At 39.5% G+C, this 20,559-nt stretch overlaps 1 protein-coding gene and 1 long non-coding RNA gene across 4 annotated transcripts in view; both read left to right on the top strand.

Moving 5' to 3' along the window:
- LOC311619937 overlaps positions 1 to 20,559 on the top strand; it is a 342,372-nt gene that overhangs the window by 298,703 nt on the left and 23,110 nt on the right. The gene's annotated exons all lie outside the window — the stretch shown is intronic.
- Positions 1 to 20,559, top strand: part of B3GLCT (beta 3-glucosyltransferase) — a 142,292-nt gene that overhangs the window by 98,623 nt on the left and 23,110 nt on the right. For all 3 annotated transcript variants that reach the window (XM_084878581.1, XM_084878582.1, XM_084878580.1), the window contains 2 exons: positions 2,130 to 2,243; positions 13,254 to 13,353. In XM_084878581.1, coding sequence (XP_084734707.1) covers positions 2,130 to 2,243; positions 13,254 to 13,353 — 214 coding nt within the window. The remainder of the gene's footprint in view (positions 1 to 2,129; positions 2,244 to 13,253; positions 13,354 to 20,559) is intronic.

Below are 20,559 nucleotides of genomic sequence, written 5' to 3'. Positions count from 1 at the left end.
CTTTAGTGAATTTTTTTTTCAACTGAAAACCGAAACAAAGAATATAAGTAGAGAGCTCTCACTCGATTTTTATTTTTATTTCATTTAAATCAGCTAATTGAGAAGAAATACTTATGCTGTTTAAGGAGGCTTATTAGAACCAATATGAACTGACAGCTAAAGGCTGAGAAAAATGGTATCACTATATAGCTCAGGCTCTTGTTTTTTATAATCCTGACAATCTGCCTTTAAATTGCCTTTTTTTGGTACTATTTACATTTTGTGCAAATATTGATATATTTAGAGCTAAATTTATTTTATTAATATTAAAATTTGTTGCATTTGTTCTTTATTTTTCATTTTCTCTTTTTGTGTTCATGAGAATATAGTTTTTTTAATTATATTTTATCATTTTTGTTGGTTTCTTAAATACAATTGCTTTCCTACGATAATGTTTACAAAATGGTATTTAATTTAACACAGTCTACCTTCAAATAATATTATACTACTTCATATATAGTGCAAGAAACAGAATCTTTATGACTTGTGAAAGTGCTGGGGACTGAGTAAAATTCTTGACCTTTCCATCCTTATGAATTGGGGAACATTTTATCCAAGAGTGGGGATATTTAGTGGCTGCAAGCTGTAGGGAGCCCTTTCTGGGGAAAGTCCTCTGCTCATTATGTGCAAAGCAGACTGCCAGGGCAATGTCATGATGAAGATTTTTGTTGTGCTAGAATTTGGAATTAAAACAGTGTAGTAGATTATTTTTTCCCATAGCAGCCATATCATTTACTGCATCTTTGTTTTGACTTGGAGAAATCTTTGTTTCAGCCTTTTTTTTATGATTGCAGAAAATTATATTTTAATGTATAAAATGATATTTGGTGGGTTAGAATAGGTATTTTGGAGATTATAGCAAATACCCAGAATTCTTAGGTCTTTTTATTTCTTAAAGTTGGTGAATAATGGACTACAAAATGGTGCACTTTTGCCTTTATGTACAAAGGCTATCTGAGTTTGACTGAATTTGTTGATTTACATAGCTAAACACTTAAATTTGGCATTGGATCGGCAGTTTTTGCACATAATTTATTTTTATTTGGTCTGGAAAAAAGAAAAAAGATCTGATAAAGTCTTAAAATATTGACCTGAAGACTTGGTTTTTAGAGTTGAGATTCTTAACTTAATAGGGTATAAAATCTAGGTGGGATGGCTTTTTTACACTAAATCTATAACCGAAGCCCCTTATTCTCCTTAATATTTAGAGATGTAGACAATAACCTAAAAAACATACATAAGCAAATAATTATTTGGATAGTTGGTAAAGTAAATTAATATCAAATAGTGATCAGGCAGAATTCTACATCAGGTGTGGATACAGAGCTGTCTTTTAACATCTCACCCTAAAATGCAGAAACCAAGAGAGTTTTTTGTTATTTGTGTTTATTGTATTAAAACAATTTATCTGTTAATTATGGAGTTTTAAAATCTGTAATGGTTCTCAAGATCTTATTTCACAGATTTCAAAAGTACAATAATAACATCAGTCATATGTAGTGATTCCCAATGGTAGAGTTGGGACCATCCTTTATAGAGTTGAGTGGTCGAATTGGAATCTTTGGGTGGGACAGTGTAGTTTGAAAAGATACCCTCCTCCATTTTAAGAGATAAAATAGCATCTCAGTCAGAACTACATAGACTAGTCTCATTTTTGGAAATAACTATATTTTCTACTTCCCTAAAAAGCTTTATAAAAATCCACTTGCGAATTTTAAATGAACTCAATTGGGCAAAGAGAAAAATTAGTTAAAATTAATTTAAATGTAACAGTATAATCAGAATGTTGATTATATACTGATTAAACACAGTAAGTATAATTAGAAAATTTATTATTATATGGAAGCAAGTGTATTTATCACCAGGAATAAAAAGTGCTTGGCTGTAAAGTATATTGAAAATGGCCCAGGAAGAGGGTTTTATTCATATGCATATGACATTTCTCAGGGTGGAAAAGTGAGCTCTAAGGCTTTCTGAACAAGAACCAGTGACAGTTCTCTTTCTTTATAAAGGATTGTGCTGAGCCTTTGATATTCTAAGCTTTTCTATATAACTGTGTCAGTGATTATCACTTCTCTCATTTTTTTCAGTCCCCATTGTAAAGCAGACATGGGCGGGTCAGGCCAGTCTCATTGAATTTTACAGTGACTATGCAGAAAGTTCCATTCCTACAGTGGATCTGGGAATTCCTAATACAGACAGAGGTGAGTCCTTCATTCATACAGCTCCTCTTAATCAGCATGTCCATTCTGCAAATTGAATAAATTAAACTAATAATAAAATGGAAAATCTTATAGAAGCTATAATTTTTGCCTTATGTTTTTTTTCTTCCTCTCTTCTCAATGTCTTTACTCGTAGATATAGGCTGATTTTTTTTTTCAGATTAATGACTGCATTATTAGTACTAAGACAGGTTATAAGTTTTTAATAAGCCATATTGATATGACTGAGCACATGAAAATTATGATCAATACATTTTTCATACCTTCAGAATTCACTGTGGTCCAATGGGTTCTTCAAAGTGAATTTATCATCTTCACCAAAGCTTCTCCTCATTTAATTTTAACAATTTAACCAGCCAGGATGTTATCCAACTGATGTATACCAGCCTCTGTTAAATGCCAGGGGGAGTAGGAATGAAGCTAATAGTTTCTATCCTCAGGAAGCTTATTGTTTGAGATTGTTTTGTGTGTATCTTTGAGTAGCATTTAACCACATTCTACACTAGTTCTATATTTTGCAAATTGTTGGAAGTACACTAGGTTTTCTCTTCATATTGCAGGCTTTCTAATTAAAAACATATATAGGGTAAAGATGTGTTTATCTTTAATTTATAAAATATATCATGTATGAAAAGAGTAGAGAGACATATACCAAACCCCTAGATTAAAAAAGAATATTTTACAAATATAAACTTGATCTCCTGGGCATTTTTCTTAGACCATATTTCCCCTCTTTTTAAAAAAATAATTATTGCTGAAACCGGTTTGGCTCAGTGGTAGAGCGTCGGTCTGCGGACTGAAAGGTCCCAGGTTCGATTCCGGTCAAGGGCATGTACATTGGTTGTGGGCACATCCCCGGTAGTGGATGTGCAAGAGGCAGCTGGTCGATGTTTCTCTCTCATCGATGTTTCTAGCTCTCTATCTCTCTCCCTTCCTCTCTGTAAAAAATCAATAAAATATATTTTAAAAAAAGTAATTATTATTATTGGGAGAATTACATATATCCACTCCCGCTTCTTCCCCCCCCCCCCCCCATTGACCTCTTTTAGCCCACTCCCTCCCCTAATATGCCACCCCAGGCCCTATTGTCTGTGTCCATTGTTTAAGCATATATGCATACAAGTTGTTTGGTTGTTCTCTTCCTGCCCATCCACCCTCTGCTGCCTTCCCTCTGAGGTTCCACAGTCTGTTCCATGCTTCTATGTTTCTGGATCTATTTTGTTCATTAATTTATTTTGTTCCTTAGATTCCATAAATGAGTGAGATCAGATGATAATTATCTTTCTCTGACTGGCTTATTTTGCTTAGCATAATGCTTTCCAGGGCCATCCATGCTGTTGCAAATGGCAACAAAAGAAAGAGTTCTTTCTTTTTTACAGCTGTGTAGTATTCTATTATGCAAATGTACCACAGCTTTTATATCCACTCATACTAATGATGGGCACTTGGGCTGTTTCCAAATCTCAGCTATTGGAAATTGCGCTGCTATGAACGTAGGGGTGCATATATTCTTTCTGATTGGTGTTTCTGATTTCTTAGGATATACTCCTGAAAGTGGGATCACTGGGTCAAATGGGAGTTCTATTTTTAATTTTTTGAGGAAACTCCATACTGTTTTCCACAGTGGCTGCACCAATCTGCATTCCCACCAGCAGTGTACTAAGGTTCCCTTTTGTCCACATCCTTGCCAGCACTTGTTGTTTGTTGATGATAAACATTCTGACAGGTGTGAGATGTCACATCATTATAATTTTAATTTGCATCTCTCAGATGATTAGTGACTTGGAGCATTTTTTCATGTCACTTAGCTATCTGTATGTCCACTTTGGAGAAGTATCTCTTTAGGTCCTTTGCCCATTTTTTAATTGGATTGTTTGTCTACCTTTTGTTGAGTTGAGTGAGTTTCCCATATATTTTGGAGATTAACCAGTATCAGATGTATCGTTGGCAAAAATGTTCTCCCATGCAGTGGGCTCCCTTGTTATTTTGGTTTCTTTTGCTGTGCAAAATAGATGTAGTCCCATTTGTTGATTTTCCCTTTAGTTTCTATTGTCTAGGAGATGTATTGGTAAACATATTGCTATGAGAGATGTCTGAGATTTTGTTGCCTATGGTTTCTTTTAAGATTTTTATGGTTTCACGACTTACATTTAAGTCTTTTATCCAGTTTCAGTTTATTCTTGTATATGATGTAAGTTGGTGGTCTAGTTGCATTTTTTTTTTTTTTTTTGCATTGTACCTGTCCAGTTTTCTCAGCATCATTTATTGAAGAGACTTTTTTTTTTATAATATATTTTATTGATTTTGTACAGAGAGGAAGGGAGAGAGATAGAGAGTTAGAAACATCGACAAGAGAGAGTCATCGATCAGCTGCCTCTTGCACACCCCCTACTGGGGATATGCCCGCAACCAAGGTACACGCCCTTGACCGGAATCGAACCCGGGACCTTTCAGTCCCCAAGCCGACGCTCTATCCATTGAGCCAAACCGGTTTTGGCAAAGAGACTATCTTGACTTCATTGTATACTCTTGCCTCTTTTATCAAAAATTAATTGAGCATAATGGCATGGGTTAAATTCTGGGTTCTCTGTTCTGTTCTATTGAACTATATGCCTGTTCTTGTGCCAGTATGAGGCTATTTTGAGTACAGTGGCTTTGTAGTATAACTTGATATCTGATATTGTGATTCCTCCAACTTTGTTCTTCATTCTCAAGATTACTGTGGCTATTCAGGGTCTTTCTTGGTTTCATATAAATTTTTGGAGTATTTGTTCTAGATCCATGAAATATTCCATAGGTAATTTAATAGCGATTGTATTGAATGGATAGATTGCTTTGGGTATGGACATTTTAATCATGCTGATTTTACCAATCCATGAACATGGTATATACTTACACTAATTTACATTTTCCTCTATCTCTTTTTTCAATGTCCTATACTTTTCCAAGCACAGGTCTTTAACCTCCTTGGTAAAGTTTATTCCTCAGTGTCTTAACTTCTTTTTTTTTTTTTTTTTTTTAATAATGGTAAATGGGATTGCTAGTTTCTCTTTCTGAGAGTTCATTATTTGTATATAAAAATGCCACAGAAATGGGGAGCCTGGAAGCAAGGAAGGCAGGCAGGGAGGTGGGAGTGGTCAGGGCATATAAGGGAGCAGCCTGGGTGCCTAGACATGAGCGGGAGGCCAGCCATGGTTATAATTTCATCACCACCACTGTGGAGCACCTGGGTTGCATCTTTGGTACCAGAAAAATTAAGTTAAAAAAGAAATTAAAAATGCCATAAATTTTTGGGTGTTAATTTGTATCATACTACATTGCCAAATTCATTTATTAAATCTAGTAGTTTTTTTGGTGTAGTCTTTAGTGTATTCTATGTACAATATTATGGCATCTGTGAATAATGAGAGTTTTACTTCCTCCTTTCCAATTTGGATGCCTTTTATTTTTCCTTCTTGTCTGGTTGCTGTGGCTAGCACTTTCAGTACTATGTTAACAAGAGTGGTAAATGTGGAAATCCTATCTTTTTCCTGTTATTAGGGAAAATGGTTTTAGTTTTTTTCCCACTGAGTATAATGTTGGCTATAGGTTTGTCATTTATGGCTTTTTTGTTATTGTTGTTGCGGAATAATCCCTAATTCCCACTTTGCTAAGAGTATTTTTATTAAAAAGGTGTTGGGTTTTTTCTAGTGCTTTTTCTTCATCAATGGTACGATCATGTAATTTTTTTCTATTTATTTATTTATTCAAATCTTTATTGTTCATATTATTACAGATGTTCCTCTTCCCCCCCGCCCCCCTTCCCGTTGCTCTCCTCCACCAGGTTCCCACCCCACCCTCTGCCCTTTCCCCACCCATCATTGTCCTCATCCATAGGTGCACAGTTTATGTTCAGTCTCTTCCCACATCTCCATCTCCCCTTTTCCCTGAGAATCGTCAGTTCACTCCCCTTCCATACCTCTGATTCTATTATATTCACCAGTTAATATTGTTCATCAGATTTTTAAAAAATTTTTTTTGGTTTTTAGATTCACTTGTTGATAGTTATGTATTTGTTGTTCATAGTTTTTATCTTTATTTACTTTCTCTTCCAAAAGAACCCCCTTCAGCAATTCATATAATTCTGGTTTGGCAGTGATGAACTCCTTTAGCTTTTTTTTATTGGTGAAGCTCTATCTGGCCTTCGATTCTGAGTGATAGCTTTGCTGGGTAGATTATTTTTGGCTGTAGGTTCTTACTATTCATCACCTTGAATATTTTTTGCCATTCCCATCTGGCCTGCTTGGTTTCTGTTGAGAAATCAGCTGACAATCGTATGGGTGCTCTTTTATAGGTAACTACCTGCTTTTCTCTTGCTGCTTTTAATATTCTCTCTTTGTCTTTTGCTCTTGGAATTTTAATTGTGATGTGTCTTGGTGTGGTCTTCTTTGGATTCCTTTTGTTTGGAGTTCTGTGCGCTTCCTGGACTTGTAAGTCTAATTCAGGGGTCTTCAAACTACGGCCCGTGGGCCACATGCGACCCGCAGAGGAGTCTGATCCGGCCCGCCAGGTTTTTTGGGCAGTGAGCGCAGCCGAGGTGTTACAGTAGGAATTAGTAGTTCATATAGTCCGGCCCTCCAGCTCTCTGAGGGACCGTGATCTGGCCCCCACTTTAAAAAGTTTGAGGACCCCTGGTCTAATTCTTTCACCAGGTGGGGGAAGTTTTCTGTCACTATTTCTTTCAGTATGTTTTCGATATCTTGCTCTCTCTCTTCTTCTGGGACCCCCTTAATTCTGATGTTGGTTCGCTTGAAGTTGTCCCAGAGGTTTCTTACATTATCTTCAACTTTCTGGATTCTCTTGCCTTCTTGCTTCTGCGGAGGAGTGTCTTCTGGCTCTTTATGTTCCAAATCTTTGACTTGATTCTTGCGATCTTCCATTCTGATTTTAGGACTCTGTATAATATTTTTTTATTTCAGACAATGTATTCTTTATTTCTTGTTGATCCCTTATTATTTCTAGTTGATCTCTTTTCATATCTTCATAGGTCTTGTTTATTTTATCGGCCTTTTCTAGGAGATTCTTGAACAACCTTATAAGTGTGGTTTTGAACTCTATATCCAGTTGCTTTTTGTCCTCCATTTCTTTCGTTTGTGATCTATTTCCTAGTCTCGGCATTTTCGCAGCTTCCCTGATGGGACAGAGTTTCGGGGTGGAGCCTACAGCCTTGGCTTCCATCAGTCACATCAGCCACACCCTGTGCGGCTCCTGAGTCTCGGTGTTTCTGAGGGTCCTTCAGCACTTGCTGCAAGCACCTCTGAGAGTGAGGTGCCCTTGAGTTTCGCCTGCTACCAAACAGTCTAGTCTCTCCCGCAATGGGCCTGGAACTGGGGTTCAGTTCAGTTGGAAGTGGGATTGGAGGTGGCGTTCAGAGCAGTCTGGAGCCCCTGTCTCCTTCCTGCCAGGACAATCCCACGGCACAGCCAACCGTCCCTTCTCTGCGTGCAACGTGTGAGCCTCCGGGACCTCCTTTCGCCGCTCCCCCGGGGTTCTGCCTTATAGCCCAGCTCCCTCTGGGTGAGCCTGGGTCCCCGGGGTCTGGCCTAGAACTGGGGTTCAGAGCAGTCAGAACTGGGGTTCATCACAGTCTGGAGATTTTATCTCCTTCCTGCTAGGGATCGCCAGCCAGGCACTCAGCTGCCCCTCCTCTCCGGCTCCGTCCTCTCCATGCGCCACGTGTCTCCATACCTTAGGCTTTTACAGCTCCTCCGCTCTTCCTTCTGGCTTTCTCCTTACTTCTTGTAGAATATCCAGTCAGTCGACTTTCCTGTAGTTCTGGGTAATGTCCATTTTATATTTTAGTTGTATTTTATTGAAATTGTTGTGTGCGGCTGCGGCTAGGTGTTTACCTGTGCAGCCATCTTGGATCCTCTCCTCAAGTTAATTTTTTTTCTTATAATCTGTTTATGTAATATATCACATTTATTGACTTGTGATTATTGTACCAGTCTTGCATCCCTGAAATAAATCCCACTTGGTCATGGTATATGATCTTTTTAATGTGTTGCTGGATCTGATTTGCTAATACTTGAAGATTTTAGCATCTAAGTTTATCAGAGATATTGGCCAGTAATTCTCTTTTGTTGTACTTCTTTATCTGTAAGTAGATACCTTCAGATGTTCTTTGTTCATCTTAATTTTTAACCAGTGTTCCTGCCACATTTTAAGTTTAATTTTCTGATTCCCCAAACCTATTCTATATAATAAAAGCCTAATATGATATGTGTCCAACTATTTGTTTGGCCATTTGACCAGTTGCTATGATGCACACTGACAACCAGGGAGCAGATGCTCCAACTGGTAGGTTAGCTGGAGTCCAGGCAATCAGGACTGGGTGAGACAGGCTGGACATACCCTGAAGCCCTCCCACAGTCTCTCCCTGGCTCGATCATGACCGGTGGGGTCCCCTGGCCTGGCCTTCACACCCTTGCAATTTGGGTCCCTTCGGAGAATGTCAGAGAGCTGATTTTGACCCAATCCCTGCAGGCCAGCCTGAGGGACCCCACTGGGCTTCTAGTTTATGAATAAAAAAAAAAAACAAAGTAGTGAATTAATTGTTTAGTTCTTTAGAATCATTTATTTTTTGTTTTTTGTTTTATGTACTATTAAAAGTACTGTGTACCACTTGCCTGCCTGCCTGCCTGATTGCCCCTAACCTCTCTGGCTGCCTTACTGATCGCCGCTAACTGCAGTCTGATCACTCCTATCCTGCCCCCATGGTGGCCTGATTGCCCCTCCCTTGCCCCCCTGCCTGCCTGATTGCCCCTAAATTCCCTCCCCTGCCAACCTGATCTTGCCCCTAACTGTTCTCTCCTGCCAGCCTAATTGCCCCTAACTGCCTCTGCCTCAGCCTCCACCATCATGGCTTTGACCAGAAGGAAGTCAGACATCTGGAAGATGGCCAGTTGACCAGGTCTAGTTAGCATATTACCTTTTAATTAGTATAGATAGATTATATAGGACAGGGTTGTATAAATTGAGGGAAAGGCTTTTTCAGTAGGAGGAGATACTCTTGGCAGATAAAAACACATAATCCCTATATCTGAACTGATAGCTAGTTTTATGCACTATACTGCCAAACTGGTCATTAAAAAATTGAATCACTTTTTTATATCTTACACCAAATAGCTGTTGCCCTTAAGACACCTGCTCAGCCCCCACCTTAGGTTCTGCTTTCACAGTTCACCCAGAGTAGGTTCTGATAAGTTAGTTTCTATAACCAGTTAGCGTCAAAGGCTCCACCACCTAGGCAGCCATTGGCTTCTTGCAATTCATCCAGATTTGGTTCTGATTGGTCAGTTTCTATGCCAGTTAGCATCTCTGGGCCTATTTCTGGGCCTGATCATAGAGGCGGGGCTGATCAGCACTGGCCCCAGGCTGCTGGTAAGCAGGCTGAACTGCTAACTTCTGGGAGAGAGAGAGGCTTGGATGCTGGTGAGGCCCAGAGAGAGAAGCAGGTTCTGATCATGCTGCTTCTCTCTCTGGGCCTCACCAGCAGCTGCAGCCACTGTAATCAGCCCCACCTCTCTCTGAGAGGTCAGAAGTTCAGCCCACTCTCCAGCTGCACACGCAGCCTGGCATTCAGTCAAGTCTTTGGTCATTTGGGATGTTATGTTCCTGGCTCTTTTTTTTTTTTTTTTTTTTTTTTTAAATTTAATAAATCTTTATTGCTCAGATTATTACAATTGTTTCTCCTCCCCCCCCCCCCCCATAACTCCCTTACACCTGGTTCCCACCCCAACCTCTGCCCTTACCTCTCCCACCATTGACCTCATCCATAGGTGTACAATTTTAACCCAGTCTCTTCCTGCACCCCTCACACCCCTTTCCCCTTGATAATTATCAATCCACTCCCTTTCTTTGCCCCAGATTCTATTATATTTACCAGTTCTGTTCCTCATATTTTTAATTCACTTGATTTTTAGATTCACTTGTTGATATATATGTATTTGTTGATCATAAATTTTTATATTTTTTATTCTTCCTCTTCTTAAAGAATACCTTTCAGCATTTCATATAATATTGGTTTGGTGGTGATGAACTTCTTTAGCTTTTTCTTATCTGTGAAGCTCTTTATCTGTCCTTCAATTCTAAATGATAACTTTGCTGGATAGAGTAATCTTGGTTGTAGGTTCTCGCTATTCATCATTTTGAATATTTCTTGCCACTCCCATCTGGCCTGCATAGTTTATGTTGAGAAATCAGCTGATAATCATATGGGTGTTCCCTTATAGGGAACCAACTGTTTTTCTCTTGCTGCTTGTACGGTAAGATTTTCTCTTTGTCTTTTGCCCTTGGCATTTTAATTATGATGTGTCTTGGTGTGGTCCTCTTTAGATTCCTTTTGTTTGGGGTTTTGTGGGCTTCCTGTACTTGTAAGTCTATTTTTTTCACTAGGTGGGGTAAGTTTTCTGACATTATTTTTTCAAATAGGTTTTCAGTATCTTGTACTCTCTCTTCTTCTGGCACCCCCATAATTCTGATGTTGGTACGTTTGATGTTGTCCCAGAGGCTCCTTACACTATCTTCAACTTTCTGGATTCTCTTCTCTTCTTGCTTCTCCAGAGGATTATCCTTTGCCTCCTTGCATTCCAAATCTTTGACTTGATTCTTGTGTTCCTCTAGTATGCTGTTGGTTCTCTATATAATATTTTTTATTTCAGTCAGTGTATGTTTAATTTCTAGTTGGTCCTTTTTCATATCATCAAGGGTCTCGTTAAATTTATCGGCCTTTTCTAGGAAATTCTTGAAAAACCTTATAACAGTGGTTTTGAACTCTATTTCCAGTCTTTTGTTTTCTTCCATTTCTTTCATTTTAGATCTTTTTCCTTGTCTTGGCATTTTCACTGCTTCCCTGAGTTGGTAGGATGGCCTTGTGTGTTTGGTGTCCTATGTGGCCCAGTGGGTCAGCCTCCTCAGTTACCTGAGGTGGACACTCTTGGTGTTCCCCTTTGTGGACCTCGTGTACAGCTTTGTTGTAGTTAAGTCTTAATTGTTGTTGGTATTACTGGGAGGAATTGACCTCTAGGCCAATTGGATGTATCAGCTGTGTCTACTTCGGGATACCTTCGAAATTTGTGCTGGGGGGTGGGGGGGTTCGATGTCCCTCAGCCCAGACTGCACCATTTCCAATATGGGCCTCCTCGAGTGATGTCCAACTGCTCCTTTAGGCCCGGTCCTGGTAGGATTGGGCCTAAATGGGCAGTCAGACATCTCTCTCGCAATCCAGGACTGCTGGCTCCCAACTGCTTGCCTGCCTTCCTTCCTGATTGTCCCTAACTGCTTCTGCCTGCCAGCCTGATCACCCCTAACCACTCTTTTGCCAGCCTGATTGGTGCCTAATTGCTCCTCTGCCAGCCTATTTGCCCCTAACTGCCCTCCCCTGCAGGCCTGGTCACCCCTAACTGCTCTCCCCCGCAGGCCTGGGTCCCCTTCAACTTCTCTTCCCTGCAGGCCCATCACCCCCAATTTCCATTCTCTCCTGGTCTGGTCACCCCTAACTGCCCTCTCCTTCAGGCTTGATTGCCCCCAACTGCCTTCCCTTGCAGGCCTGGTCCCTCCCAACTGCCCTCCCCTGCTGGCCATCTTGTGGTGGCCATTTTGTGTCCACATGGGAGTGGGATCTTTGACCACATGGGGGGCAACCATTTTGTGTGTTGGATTAGTGGTCAATCTGCATATTACTCTTTTACTGGATAGTATAGAGGCCTGGTGCATGGGTAGGAGCCAGCTGGTTTGCCCTCAAAGCGGGGGGGGGATGTTCCCTTGGGGTGTGGGGTGGCCTGGGCAAGGGGTCTGTGGTGGTTTGCAGGCCAGCCACGTCCCCCAGCGACCCAAGTGGAGGCCCTGATCTGGGATTTATTTATCTTCTACAATTGAAACTTTGTAGCCTGGAGCAGAGCCAAGCCTTCTGCTTGCTCCATGTCAGCAGCCATTTCTGTTGGGATTTATTTATATTCTATAATTGAAACGTTGTAGCCTAAAGTGGAGGCCTAGGCTGGCCAGGGCTACAGTAGCTTGGCTTCCTCCTTCGCTGGGGGCAACCCTAGCCTCCTGCTCTCTTCAGTTCTGTGGCTGCCACCATTTTTATTGGGATTTATTTATCTTCTATCATTGAAACTTTGTAGCATTGAATGGAGGCCTAGGCTGGCAAAAGCAGGTGGAAAACTTGGCTTCTTCCATTGCCTGAACCCCAAGCCTCCCTCCTGCTCTCTGTGGCTATAGCCATCTTGGTTGGATTTATATGCATATTCACTCCTGATTGGCTTGTGGCTTGTGGGCATGGCTTATGGGTGTGGCAGAGGTATGGTAAATTTGAATATTACTCTTTTATTACATAGGATCTTAACTTATTCTCTGGTGTGTCACCAAATAACTTGTGATCTCTTCCCAAGCATTTTATTCTTATCATGGACTCATCATTTTTCAATAACACATAAACATTTATCTCATGGCCCCAAAGCCTGTGACTACCTTAGTGCCTAGCCTAGAACCTGCCATAGTATCAAGCATTTTAAAACTTAACAGCAAGTACTTACAAAATGAATGAAGATTTAGAAGTCCATTTTTACACCATTGTTTCCCTGTTTGTGATACTTATAGGCTCTACCAGTTGCTTCAGAACAAGTATATCAAAGGACAGATGCCAGGCTTTTATAATTTCTTATTTTTTTGAGTGAAGGTACAAATCTTACCTCTGCCTCATCTCATCTCTCTATTCTTCATTTCTTCATGTGTGAAATGAATGCCTTAGATTTCATGATTTCTAAAATTTCTCCTGGTTCAATATGTCTGAAAATTAGTGAAGCTAATTTTAAAAAATTTAAATTATTAAGATACCTGACAACATTTAAGGTTCTTCATTAAAAACTCTGAAACTAAAAAATGTTTTTAAATGAACAATATATATTTTAAAGAAAATATACATTTAAGTTTTCCTCTTGCCTTTCCTAGGTCACTGTGGAAAGACATTTGCTATTTTGGAAAGATTTTTGAATCACAGTCAAGAGAAAATAGCATGGTTAGTCATTGTGGATGATGATACATTAATAAGGTAAGAAGTCATTCTCATCCGAGAATGGCTTCCAAGTCTACATATATTCATATTTAGAATCTATGGTGGGTACTTCTACATCTGGCCAAGATGGAATAACAGGGACTGAATTCACTCTCACAGCTGAAACAACCTCCCAAAGGAACTAAAATATATGAAATGAGAATTTTTAAAATGTTTTTATTGATTTTTAGAGCGAGAGAAGGGGAAAGGGAGAGAAATATTGATGTGAGAGAGAAGCATGGGTCTGTTGCCTCCCGCATGCTTCCTGACTAGAATCAAACCCACAACCTGGATATGTGCTCTGACTTGGCATAGAACTATAACCTTGAAATACACAAGACAATGCTCAACCAAATGAGACACACTGGCCAAGGAAAAATGAGGATTAAAGATGAAAATCTGGGAGACCAAGGCCACTAGAGTTTGTAGGACAGAACACTGGAGAGGACAGAGCTGCACAAAAAGAGAACACAGGAGATCTCTAGAGCCACCTCTTAAGTACTGATCAGCACTGTAGGAAATTATTGGAGGCTGGGCAAAGAATCTACCAAAATGATTAGAAGGAATGGTGCCTAACACTGCCATAGGCCTGACTACATACCTGTTCACACAAGCTAGCCTGAAATATTCTTGTTCCATGAGTTTCTGGGTAGAGCACTTAGAGGGTCTTCCTCTAATATTGGGAAATAGTAACCTAGGACTAAGCACTACTCCAGTCCTGCCTGACACATCTTAAAAGCAAGATCCTAAAAGACCAAACTGTTTCCAAGTAGTGATCTCATATGTGAGAACAGAACTCAAGAGGATTTATAGAAGTACCAAACTATCCAGGACCTAAAAAGATTCACAATGCTTGGCATTCAATCAAAAGTTATCAGGCTCACAATGCAGCAGGAAAATTCACCCATAATGAAGGAAAATTCACCCATAACAAGTTGATTAAAATTGTCCCATAAACAATACACTAGAATTAGTGGTTCTTAAGCTGTCAGTCATAAATAGTTATAACTCCATACTTTATGTTCAATAAAGAGACTTGGAAAGTATACATAAGACTGAAGTCAAACTTCTAGAGATGAAAACTACATTGTGTAAGGTGAAACCCCCCTGGATAGGATTAACAGCAAACTAGACATTACAGAAGAAAGGGTCACTAATCTTGGGGACACTGTAACAATAACTATACAAATGAAACACAAAAATAAAAATAATAATTTTAAACAAGTGAATAGAGCATCCCTGAGCTGTGGGACAATTCCAGGTGATCTTGTATATATGTGATTGGAGTCCTCTGAAGAGAAGGGGCACATAATACAATAGATAATATTTAAAGAAATACTTTCCAAATTTAATGAAAATGTTAAACCTACTGATCCACGCTCAGTGAAACCCAAGCACAGCTGTCAGCATTAAAGCTGCACATGGCCACCGCCACACTGTGTCCTTGTTGACAGTGTCTCGTGCAGCATTTAATGTATCTATAACTGCAGCATTCATGCCATCGATCTTCAGGACAGTTACTCCACCTGCAAGTTTTTCCAGATCTTCATTTTGTGTTTCTTTTTTTAAATCAATATTTACCAGCAATATCTAACTACTAAATGATGACTTAAATGTGTTTTTGAGTTGAACCTTGTAATTTTTTCTTTTGAGACTCTGACATCATCTTTGATCACCATGAACTCTAATTTTTTTGAATTCATGAGGCTAATAATTACAATATTTAGGTCAGTCCACTTGGATGAAATTAGAAATTGGTTAGCGTTTGCCATATTGACAGTTCATGTGAAGATGTGATAGTTTCAGACTCAATTTATGATTCTCCAGCTTTAAAATGAAATTTGACTATGTAAATAGTTAATGTCATTAGGAAAATAAATCCAGAGGACATGCTGTAATTATTATTTTAACCTCACAAGTTGAAGGTTGAGGGTTTGAAATGATAATTTTGCAATATGCAAGAGGAAGAGAAATACTTTAATTTCTTTTCTGGTCAAGAAGGAGACATGCATGTGCTCCATAATGCTTTGAGTTTTACAGGGCCTATTATCAACTGAAGGTTGTGATTTTCTTAGGAACCTTTAAGTCCATAACTTAGTGGTGTTTTATAGGTATCCACACACTTACTGCCCTACCCATGCAGAGCTGTTTATTAACCGATTTCCTCAAGTCTGATTCCAGATTAGCTATCTAGAATGTTTAACTTGTGTGCCAAAAACAAGATTGTTTTCAAAGATAACATTTTTTTGGCCATTCAGAAATTGTCAAAATTATGAGGCCTTGACTTCATATAAATATAAACTGATCCAAAGACTTATAGACTCTTTCAGCACTGCACTTGGAGATTTTTTTCATACCTTAAATTTATTTTCTTCACTCTCAGACTTAGGTCTATGAGCTAGGGTATTTTTGTAAGCAGCATGAATATGGATTGAAAAGATGACCTCCTTTTCTGTATCTCTATTTTGTTTCCTTAGTTTCCCACCTTTCTGCCCAAAGAGAGAAAAAACAAAATACTAGAACTCTGGTGTTTTAAATGTTGATACTGTCCTGTGAGCAGACTAAGTAATAAATAATTCAGAGAAACACTATCACATCTGCCTTTTGGAGATGAGATGAATCACAGGCATGAGAAACATTTACATTTATTTAGCCAATTAAGAAAATGTAATCCAGAAGGAGAGGCAGAGCCCACTGGATGGATACAAAGGCTTCCTCTGGAGAGCCAGTTCACAGTTTTGTTTGCAGCCACTCTCCCTGGGCTCCAGAGGAGGGAGGGTGGTACAGACTGGAATTGCCTAAGGAGAGTCTGTGGTTTGTGGCTTGGGAGAGAGATATGGGGAGCAGTTGCTGAAAACCCTGTACTGGGTCAACCTCTGATACCACAGCAGCCATCTTTCCTGGGCTGTGCAACTCGTTCTAGATAGCAGCAGCCTGGGATTATCTCAAGAATCCCATTCACTCCACCCTGCGTCTTAAGTCCTGTGGAGGAGTCATTGGCATAGGCAGGAAGGAAAAAGCTTGGCCAGACTCTGGGTGTCAGTGACTGGAATTGGGGCTGGGCCATTCCCCTCACTTTCCCACAAACCAGACTGGCGCTTCCTCTTCATAGGAGTCCCTGTAGGAACATCCTCCTGGCCTCTGGAAGACTAACCTCTGGGCTCCAGAAGCCCCAGCCACCCGCTACAAGACTTGGGCTCCACCCTGCCAAGGTCAGGGAAAAACCCAAGACAGACTCAGACCTGAGGATCTGGGTGGGGGATTACACCCACCATCTTTTCTAAAGTCTAAATAGCACTTCCCCCCTCACGGGAGATCCAAGACCACCCTCTTGTGCGTCTGCCTTTTAGAGACTAAGCCCTTTCAGTGACTAAGCTTAACAGTCAGCTGAAAGTGGAGGCAGATCCCAGGGTGACTTGAGATGTTTGCTGACCAGCCCTTGTGCCAACTGCTGGTAAAATTGATTTCTTGAGTGTAGCTTGGCCCTTCTCGTGTTTAGCCAAGGTCAGTATTACAAGCTGTGCATTACATGTAGCCTCAAACACATTGTGCAGGGCCAGACATAGACAGTATCTGAGATTGGCATACACCAGAGTTTCTCCAAAGAGGCCCAGAACTGATACACCAAGTGGCCAGCTTTAGACAATATTGGAGCAGGATCCAACAAACAGCAAATCTTTTGGGAGACCTCAGTGGGCAATAAACTCTGCTGAGGCGATCTCCACTCTTTATTTTTTTCTCTTTCCAATGATTTCAGAGGGAAAGAGAGGGAGAGAGATAGAAACATCAATGATGAGAGAGAATAATTGATTGGCTGCCTCTTGTACTCGCCCCTCCCCCCCCTTCCTCTCTCCTCCTACCACTGGGGATTGAATCCGATACCCAGGTTTGTGCCCTAATTGGGAATTGAACTGTGGCATGCTGGTTCATAGGTTGATGTTCAATTACTGAGCCACACCAGCTGGGATCTTTCCTCTTTTATGCATCTTTGTTTTTCTTATTACTTTCATTTTGTTAAAAAATATTTTTTCTTTTTTTTCCCCTTACTCTATTTATTTGCTGTTTAATTTTCCTATTCTTTTCTTCCCATTTCTCTTTTCATATTCTATACTATTTTTAAATTTTCATATTCTTTTTTCTTTTTCTTTTATCTGTTTCTTTTTTCCTTTCTTATTATATTTAATTTTTTTCTTATTATCTTCATTGTTGTGCTGCTGTGAGTTTTTGTCAGCAGCTTGTATGCCATGGTAGGGGTTGATCCTTACAGCCAGCCTGAGAGTCAATGCCACCCACAAATGAGCCAATAGCAATCAAGACCCAATTATTTTTTTTAAATTATTTTTTCTTTTGTTTTAAATTTCTTTATTAAGGTGTTATATATGTGTCCTTATTCCCCCATTACCCTCTCTCCAATCACCCCTACTCATGCCCTTACCCCCATGTTTGTGTCCATTGGGGCTTATATGCATGCTTACAAGTCCTCTCCCCCGTACCCCCACCCTCCCCTACCTTCACTTTGAGGTTTGATGATCTAAAAGATGCTTCTCTGTCTCTGGATCTGTTTTTTGTTCATCAGTTTATGTTGTTCATTATATTCCACAAATGAGTGAGATCATGTGATGTTTATCTTTCTCTGACTGGCTAATTTCACTTAGCTTAGCGCTCTCCAGTTCCATCCATGCTGTTGCAAATGGTAAGAATTCCTTCTTTTTTTTTTTTTTTTACAGCAGCGTAGTATTCTATTGTGTAGATGTTCAATTACTGAGCCACACCAGCTGGGATCTTTCCTTTTTTATACATCTTTGTTTTTATTATTACTTTCTTAATAATTTCTTATCACCACAGTTTTTTAATCTACTCATCTGCTGATGGGCACTTAGGCTGTTTCTAAAACTTAGCTATGGTGAATTGTGCTGCTATGAACATAGAGGTTCATATATCCTTTCTGATTGGTATTTCTACTTTCTTGGGATATAGTCCTAGAAATGGAATCACTGGGTCAAATGGGAATACCATTTTCAGTTTTATGAGGAAGCTCCATACTGTTCTCCACAGTGGCTATACCAGTTTGTATTCCCACTAGCAGTGCATGAAGGCTCCTTTTTCTCCGCATCCTTACCAGCACTTGTCTTTTGTTGATTTGTTGATGATAGCCATTCTGACAAGTGTTAGATGGTACCTCATTGTTGTTTTGATTTGCATCTCTTGGATATTAGTTACTTTGAGCATGTTTTCATATGTCTCTAGGCCTTCCTTCTGTCTTCTTTCTAAAAGTATCTCTTTAGGTCCATTGCCCATTTTTTGATTTGGTTGTTTATCTTCCTTTTGTTAAGTTGTATGATTTCCTTGTAAATGTTGGAGATTAAACCCTATTGGTGATACCATTGGCAAATATGTTGTCCCATGCAATGGGCTTTCTTGTTGTTTTGTTGATGGTTTCTTTTGCTGTGAAAAAGCATTTTATTTTGATGTAGTCCCATTTGTTTACTTTATCTTTAGTTTCCATTGCTCTAGGAACAGTATTAGAGAAGAAACTGCTTCAGCATATGTCTGAAATTTTGCTACCTGTGGATTCCTCTAGTATTTTTATGGTTTCCCATCTTATGTTTAAATCCTTTATCCATTTTGAGTTTATTTTTGTGTGTAGTGTAAGTTGGTGGTCTAATTTCATTTTTTTGCATGTATCTGTCCAATTTTCCCAACACCATTTATTGAAGAGACTGTCTTGACTCCATTGTATGTTCATGCCTCTTTTGTCGAATGTTAATTGAACATGGTGGTTTGGATCGATTTTTGGGTTCTCTATTCTATTCCATTGATCTATATGTCAAGACCCAATTATAACAGGAGTGCTCACATTACCCACAAAAGGGACATTCCTAGAGCATCAAGTTGACTGCACCACTGTGTTTCACAGGTCACATATTACATAAGGCCACCCCACCAAAACTGGGAGTCATAGCAGTTCTATCTAATACTGAGAAATAAACAAAAACAAACAGCCAACTTGGGGATACAAAAACAAAAAACAAACAGGATCCAAATGAAAGAACAGGAGTAATCTCTAGAAAAATAACTAAATGAAAATAGAGGCAAGCACTTTATCAGAAACAGAGTTTAAAGTAGTGGTTTTAAAGATACTCAACAGCATGAAAAGGGACATAGAGATGATGAAAAATAACTATTCAGAAATGAAAAATTCCATATCTGAGATAAAGAATATACTGGAAGGAATGCATAGGCTAGATTAAGCAGAAGATCAAAGCAGCTATTTGTAAGACAAGCTAGAAAAAACAAACAAACAAACAAACACCCAATCATAGCAGCAAAAAGAAAAAAACAAACAAAACAATTTAAAAGAATGAGGATATTTGCCAGGACCGGTTTGGCTCAGTGGATAGAGCGTCGGCCTGCGGACTGAAGGGTCCCGGGTTTGATTCTGGTCAGGGGCATGTACCTTGGCTGTGGGCACATCCCCAGAAGGGAGTGTGCAAGAGGTGGCTGGTCGATGTTTCTCTCTCATCGATGTTGCTAGCTTTCAATCCCCCTCCCTTCCTCTCTGTAAAAATCAATAAAATATATTAAAAAAAAAAAAAAGAAACAAGTATAAAGAAAAAATGGCAATAAATGACTACCTATCAATAATAACCTTAAATGTAAATGGACAAAATGTTCCAATCAAAAAAACGTGGTAGCAGAATGAATAAGAAAACATACTGTTTACAAGAGACTCATATATGATCAAAATATTCACATAGGCTGAAAATGAAGGGATAGAAAAATATTCCATGCAATTTGGAACAGGAAAAAAAACTCTGGGGTAATAATACTTATATTGGACAAAATAGACTTTAAAACAAAAGGCAATAATGGTCCCTGCATAATACTAAAGGGATAGATCCAACAAGAGGATGTAACCCTGTTAAACATATATGCACCAAAAAAGGGAACAACTAAATATGTGTATGTATATATCCTATATAATAAAAGCCTAATGTGCTAAGTGTCCAACTTCAACTGTCCGACCAGTCACTATGACGTGCACTGACCACCAAGGGGCAGACGCTCCAACCATTATGTTAGCTTGCTGCTTGGGTCTGGCTGATCGGGACTGGGTGAGATGGGCCAGACACTCCCTGGAGCCTTCCTGTGGACCCTCCCCAGCCAGCCAACCTCCCACGGTACCTACCCAGCTGGCTGGCC

This window comes from Pipistrellus hanaki (genome assembly GCF_964339955.1).
Source record: "Pipistrellus hanaki genome assembly, chromosome: 3".
Taxonomy (NCBI): Eukaryota; Metazoa; Chordata; class Mammalia; order Chiroptera; family Vespertilionidae; genus Pipistrellus; species Pipistrellus hanaki.
The sequence above is the reverse complement of the archived record's forward strand: the minus strand, read 5'-3'. Positions and strand labels throughout refer to the sequence as shown.